Source organism: Eriocheir sinensis, chromosome 11 (assembly GCF_024679095.1).
Source record: "Eriocheir sinensis breed Jianghai 21 chromosome 11, ASM2467909v1, whole genome shotgun sequence".
Classification (NCBI taxonomy): domain Eukaryota; kingdom Metazoa; phylum Arthropoda; class Malacostraca; order Decapoda; family Varunidae; genus Eriocheir; species Eriocheir sinensis.
In genome coordinates, this window is record NC_066519.1 from 23,526,377 (window position 1) to 23,533,876 (window position 7,500).

The 7,500-nt window shown below is 41.5% G+C and overlaps 1 protein-coding gene across 1 annotated transcript in view; it reads left to right on the forward strand.

The window, feature by feature from the left end:
- LOC126997072 (corticotropin-releasing factor-binding protein-like) overlaps positions 1 to 7,500 on the forward strand; it is a 138,553-nt gene that overhangs the window by 89,074 nt on the left and 41,979 nt on the right. Inside the window, exon 2 of the mRNA XM_050858121.1 lies at positions 2,128 to 2,203. Within this exon, the coding sequence (XP_050714078.1) occupies positions 2,128 to 2,203 (76 nt within the window). The remainder of the gene's footprint in view (positions 1 to 2,127; positions 2,204 to 7,500) is intronic.

Here is a 7,500-nt window from a genome sequence, read left to right on the forward strand (position 1 = left end):
AGACTGCAATATTGTTGAATGGTATTTGTAACATCAGTGCGGAGCTGCTCAAAGCTGGACGTGGGTTCCATGCGGTCTTGGCTGTCGTATGTCAGTAAGGTACCATTTCTCCTGATTGGAATAAGGGGCTGGTCGTTCCTTTCTGGAAAGGGAAAAGGGACCGCCAGGACAGCAGCAACTACCGTGGTATTACACTGCTCAGCAAGGTGCTTGTTGATCTATTGCTGATGCGGATACGCAGCCAGCTGCTGAAGCTGCAGAGACCTGAACAGTCTGGGTTCACGCCTGGTAAGTCAACAAATGACCGTATCCTACCGCTTCGCGTGCTGGTGGAGCGCCGACGTGAGTTTCGAAAGGGGTAGTTTGTAGCCAATGTCCCTCTCAAAAAGGCGTTTGATTCGGTGCATCGTGAGGCACTCTGGAAGTTCTTGCGATTCCGTGAAATTTCTGCAAGAACTGAATGTCTATTGCCTGGCCTTTACAATGGGACCGAGTGCTGTGAAGTGTGTGTGGGAGGACATATCCAGCTTTTTTCCCATGAACGCGGGAGTGTCCTTGCCCCAACACTTTTCAACACTTGTATGGACTGGGTACAAGGCAGAGTTGTGGATCGAAGTCATTGTGGAGCATCTAATGGCAATACCTTGTTTTTGCCGATGATGCAGTAATGCATCACTTCGCTGGAATTACTGGTGATGGCTCTCGAGTCACTACACAAGGAGGCGAAGCTCTTGGGACTTCAGATTCAGGCCTTCTGGGTCAAGACCAGGTACAGGTGTTTGGAGGCTTGCTGGTTGAAACAGTACAGTCTGTAGTACATGCATCTGGCGAGGATATTGATACCTTGGATATTTTCACATACCTTGGTAGAGTAGTTTAGAACAGTGACGGGTCTCATCGAGAAATCATACGGCAAATTGGTTTGGCCCACGGTGTTATGAACTCCCTCAGCACGTGTGTATGGCGTTGTCGATACCTGTGTAAAAGGACAAAGATCCGGATCTTCAAGTCTCTTGTGCTCCCTGTTTTGGATGTGAGACATGGACACTGAATAGTGACTTGGAGAGGCGGATTGATGCCTTTGGTAAGTGCCTACGCAGTATCATGGGATAACGCTGGAATGACTATGTCAAACCGGCGACTATTCCGTGAGACTGATTTGACATATTACCTGCATAGTACATCAACGTCAACTCCGGCTATACAGGCACGTGACTCGCTACCGAAAAGTCGACCCTGCTCATCAGATTGTTTCTTTAAGAAACAATCCAGAGTGAAGGAGGCCAAGGGGACCCCCACAGAGTTCATGGATTGAGCTTGTCGATAGCTCGTGTTGGGAGGTACTCAGGATGGGAAGGGGGTCTGAAAGGAAACTTGCCCCGGGAACCCCCGGGTTTGGTGTTGTAGGGTGGGCGAGTCGACGCGCCCCCCCGCATACGCCCCCACTGATTGATGATTGATTGTTCTTCATAAGGAGAGTCGCTACTATCGATTTTTTTATAATATTGCTTGTCATTATCATTGTTGTTGTTGTTATTATTATTATTATTATTATTATTATTATTATTATTATTATTATTATTATTATTATTATTATTATTATTATTATTATTATTATTATTATTATTATTATTATTATTATTATTATTATTATTATTATTATTATTATTATTATTATTATTATTATTATTATTATTATTATTATTATTATTATTATTATTATTATCATACTTATTGTTACTACTTCTACTTCTTCCACTATTACTACTACTACTACTACTACCACTACTACTACTACTACTACTACTACTATCACTACTACTACTACTATTATTATTACGACTACTATTACTACTACCACTACTACTGCTACTACTACTACTACTACTGCTACTACTACTACTACTACTACTATTACAACTACTATTACTACAACAACAACTACTACTACTACTACTACTACTACTCCTACTACTACTACTATACTCTCTCTCTCTCTCTCTCTCTCTCTCTCTCTCTCTCTCTCTCTCTCTCTCTCTCTCTCTCTCTCTCTCTCTCTCTCTCTCTCTCTCTCTCCCTCCCCCACACACACACACACACCCTCTCACCGTGTCCTTTCCCCCGCAGAGTGACACCACCGCTACCCACTCCGCCACGCTGTCGTCCGGGGCCAGGGAGAGAAGGAACGCCAGAGTCATTGAAGGTAGGTGAGGGAGAGGAGGAGGGAAGGGAGAGGAGGAGGTGAGGGAGAGAGAGAGAGGAGAGAGAGAGAAGAGAAAGGGAGAGAGAGAGAGAGGAGAGGAAGGGAGAGAGAGGAAGGAGAGAGAAGGAGAGTCATTGAAGGTAGGTGAGGTAGAGGAGGAGGGAAGGGAGAGAAGGAGGAAAGGGAGAGAAGGAACGCCCGAGTCATTGAAGGTAGGTGAGGGAGAGGAGGAGGGAAGGGAGAGAAGGAGGAAAGGGAGAGAAGGAACGCCCGAGTCATTGAAGGTAGGTGAGGGAGAGGAGGAGGGAAGGGAGAGAAGGAGGAAAGGGAGAGAAGGAACGCCCGAGTCATTGAAGGTAGGTGAGGGAGAGGAGGAGGGAAGGGAGAGAAGGAGGAAAGGGAGAGAAGGAACGCCCGAGTCATTGAAGGTAGGTGAGGGAAAGGAGGAAGGGGAGAGAAGGAGGGAAGGGAAAGAAAGAAAGGGAGGGAAGAAAAGGGAGAAAAGGAACGCCCGAGTCACTGAAGGTAGATGAGGGAGAGGAGGAGGGAAGGGAGAGAAGGAAAGGGAGAAAAGGAACGCCCGAGTCACTGAAGGTAGATGAGGGAGAGGAGGAGGGAAGGGAGAGAAGGAGAAAAGGGAGAGAAGGAAAGGGAAAGGAGAGAAGGAAAGGGAGAGAAGGAAAGGGAAAGGAGAGAAGGAAAGGGAGAGAAGGAAAGGGAAAGGAGAAAAGGAAAGGGAGAGAAGGAAAGGGAAAGGAGAAAAGGAAAGGGAGAGCAGGAAAGGGAGAGGAGGAGGAAAGGGAGAGAAGGAAAGGGAGAGAAGGAAAGGGAAAGGAGAAAAGGAAAGGGAGAGCAGGAAAGGGAGAGGAGGAGGAAAGGGAGAGAAGGAAAGGGAAAGGAGAGAAGGAAAGGGAGAGAAGGAAAGGGAAAGGATTAAAGGAAAGGGAGAGCAGGAAAGGGAGGAGGAAAAGGAGAGAAGGAGTGGGAAAGGATTAAAGGAAAGGGAGAGGAGGAGGAAAGGGAGGGAAAGAAAGGGAGAGGAGAAGGAAAGGGAGAGAAGGAAAGGGAAAGGATTAAAGGAAAGGGAGAGCAGGAAAGGGAGAGGAGGAGGAAAGGGAGAGAAGGAAAGGGAGAGGAGAAGGAAAGGGAGAGAAGGAAATGGAGAGAAGGAGAAAAAGGAGAGAAGGAAAGGGAGAGGAGGAGGAAAGGGAGAGGAGAAGGAAAGGGAGAGAAGGAAAGGGAAAGGAGAAAAGGAAAGGGAGAGCAGGAAAGGGAGAGAAGGAAAGGGAGAGGAGGAGGAAAAGGAGAGAAGGAAAGGGAGAGGAGGAGGAAAAGGAGAGAAGTTAAGGAAGGGAAGGAGGAGTGGGAGAGAAGAAGGAAAGGGAGAGAAGGAGGAAAGGGAGGGAAGAAAAGGAGAGGAGGAGGAAAGGGAGAAAAGGAGGAAAAGGAGAGAATGAAAGGAAGAGGAGGAGGAAAGGGAGAGAAGGAAAGGGTGAGAAGGAGGAAAGGGAGGGAAGAAAAGGAGATGAGGAGGAAAGGGAGAAAAGAGAGTATCAGGAAAAAATATTAAAAGCTATGCCATTGGCCAACGAAAGACGAAGATGAAAAAATAAAGAAAGAATGAAAATAAAGGAAAAAGCGGAACATAATCTCACAATACAAGAAGAAAAGAGAAAAAGCAGCAAAACTGGAGCCGTTGAAAAGAGCTGATAAAAAAGTTTGGAGTCAGGGCAAACAAAAAAGAATAACAAGTCGTGAATTATGTGAAGGATCGATGACGGAATGGAGGAAGTTCAGGAAAAAATGGTGCAGCTCAACTCAGCCTCCGTCTGTGTCTGTCTGTCTGTCTGTTGGTTGGTCAGTCAGTCGGTCTGTTGGTCAGTCGGTCGGTCGGTCTGGTCTATCTGTCTGTCTATCTGTCTGTACGCATGTTTGTCTCTCTTCATTATATATATATATATATATATATATATATATATATATATATATATATATATATATATATATATATATATATATATATATATATATTTCTCTCTCTCTCTCGTTAATGAGATCCAGCCTCCAGGTAACGCTATTCAGGTGTGATAATTACCAAACGAAGGGTATTGATGATGATGATAATAATAATAATAATAATAATAGTAATATAATAATAATAATAATAATAATAATAATAATAATAATAAAAAAGTAAAAAAGTAAAAAAGAATGAAAAAAAGAAAGGAAAAAAAGAAGAAAGGAAAAAAGAAGAAGGAAAAGAAGAAGTAAAGAAAGAATAAGATTAAAAATTAAAATTAAAATAAAAGTATAAAAAACATAAATACAAATAAATAAGAAAAAAGCGAAAACAACAGCAAAAAAAAACACGAACCCGATTATGAAAAAAAAGAAAAAAAGCGCAAGAATAAAAAATAGTAACGTGTTGACTCAGACTGGAGGACAGCGGAGCACAAAGGGCGCTGATTGGCTGAGACAGACGGAGGTAGGCCCGGTTGATTGGTGGACAGCTGCGGGCACACAAGAGATTGGGCCGCGGGATTGGGTAGAGGCGACGGAAGTGAAAGACGACGAAAATTTATGCTGTTTTGTAACTTGGCTCAGGAAAAATTGCGGAAGCCTTTGTCGAGGAAGAATTTGCTGGTCTATAAGAAAAAGTACTAGTATAAGACAAGAAAAGAATGCAAAGAGAAATAAAGAGACGAAACTAGGAGGGAAAAAACATTGAAATATATATAAAAATTGCGGAAGCCTTTGTCGTGGGAGAATTTGCTGGTCTATAAAAAAAAGTACTGGTAAAAGACAAGAAAAGAATGCAAAGAGAAATAAAGAAACGAAACTAGGAAGGAAAAAAACATAGAAATAGATAAAAATTGCTGAAGCCTTGATCGTGGGAGAATTTGCTGGTCTATAAGAAAAAGTACAAGTAAAAAACAAGAAAAGAATGCAAAAAGAAATATAGAAATGGTACTAAGAACCAAAAGACACAGAAATAGAAAAAAATTGCTGGTCTTTATCATGGAAGACTTTGCTGGTCGATAAAAAAAAAGTACTATTGAAAGGCCAGAGAATAATGCAAAGAGAAATAAAGAAATATGACCCAAAGAAGGAAAACACAGCAGAAATAGAATAAATAGAGAGAAATATAGCCACATAGGAAGAGATAAAAATTTGGGAAGCCTTGGTCGTGGGTGAGTTTTGCTGATCTTTAAGAAAACGTAGAAGTAAAAGATCAAAAAATAATGCAAAGAGAAATAAAGAAATGTCACCGAGAGGGAAAATACACCAGAAATAGAGAAAAAGAGAGAAATAGATAAAAACTGAGGAGGCTTTTGTCGTGGGTGAGTTTGCCGGTCTATAAAGAAACGTACCAATAAAGGACAAGAAAATAATGAAAACAGAAATAAAACAAAAAATCGCACAAAGAAGGAGAAGACACAAGAAATGGAGAAATAGAGAAATATATACAAACAGAGAAAGAGACAAATATTGATGTAAGCAGAAATAGAGAAATGAAAGTAAGAAAAATAAATGAAAACAGAAATAAAGGAATAAAGAGGCATAAACAAATATAGAAATAGAGAGAGATAGATTAATGCGAAATGAAGCAGGCAAATAAAACCGTAGGAAATTCAAACATAATTAATTACAAAACAGAAATATTGAAGTAGAAATAGAGACAGACAGAAGTGGAGAAATTAAGGAAAAGACAGACAGAAAACAGAATTAAAGAGAAAAGCAAATAAAAATAGAAAAACAACGAAATACAAAAAGAAATAGAGAAACAGAGAAAATTGTAAGCAGAAATAGAGAAACAAAGTAATGCAAACGTATAAAGGGAAATGGCAATAAGAGAAAAATAACAACAAAAATATATGAATAATTAATCCTTAAAAATAAAACAATCGCCTGCAAAGAGCGATGAAATTATGTCCTTGAAATGGTGATTAGATATCCGTTCCTCGAAAATAAAAATAAAATAGTAAAAAGAGGCGCCAATAATTACCCAACTTTTCCTCGTCCGTGTCCTCGGCGCAGCTGGAAAGAAAAAAGGAAGAGAAGATAATATCGAAAATATCCCAAACTTTTCTTGATGGCCCCTCATTAACATTTTTTTATATAGAAAGAAAAAAATCGGAGGTAGGTTTGTGTCACTTTTCGTTGTAGTAAAATGAATATAAGTAAAATGTCACTTTTTTTTCTATTACTTGTTCTCTATATTCAACAAATTTACTCTGCTTATATTGAAAGTAATAAGAAAAAATGGAAAACTACAAGAAGAGAAAATATGAAACTCCAATCAATAAATTTAATCACAGTGGACAACGAATCAACATATTCACTAAAGACAAAAAGGAACACAAATGGAGAGGCGGTGGCAGGGTGGTTAGCGTGACGGCGCCAGGTCCAGGAGGACGAGGGTTCGAATCCTGCCCGCTGCCACACGTGGGTTTTTTCAGTCACCTCCGAGTGGCCTAAGACTACCCACATGCTGTCCTGGACCACCTATCAACCCGGACTTTAGATTTTCTCTTTCTAAATAGAGGCTCAAAGTTGAGTTCCGGGGGACAGCATGAGCCAAGCAAGATGGCACCACTATGAACGCTTGCCTGCGCCACAACGGGCTGGGGCCGACCACCAGGCCCCACCAAGAAAGCTTGCCGGGGCCATGGGCCAAAACGTAAAAAAAAAAAAAAAAAAAAATCAATCTAAAGAGAAAAAGCAACCACGGAAAATTAAGACAAAAACAGATATTTATTAAAAAAAATCCGTGCAGGAGAGAGAGAGGTAAGGATGAGAATTATGAACCATGTCAACCCCGATCCCCGAGGACAGCTGAGCGGATGAGAGGATTTACGATCAAGGGGGGAGAGAGAGAGAGAGAGAGAGAGAGAGAGAGAGAGAGAGAGAGAGAGAGAGAGAGAGAGAGAGAGAGAGAGAGAGAGAGAGAGAGAGAGAGAGAGTAAAAATACAAAGAAATCGCAAACAAAACTGATGACCGATGTTGCAAAAATAGGAGAGAGGGAGAGGGAGAGGGAAAGACAGATAGACAGATATATAGATATAGATATATAGATAGAAAGAGAGAGAGGGGGAGGAAGGGGGGGGGGGGGTAGAAATCACCTCAAAAGGAATTAATGACCTGAAAAAAATGAGGGCGCGGCGGAAATGGATGATAAATGAGCCGTGGGAAGCTACGCGAGGCAGTGATTTTTGTGTCTGGGAAATGATGGATCTTCCGAGGCCTGGGCGGTAAGGAGGAGAAGGAGAAAGAGGAGGAGGTCGACAAGAAGAAG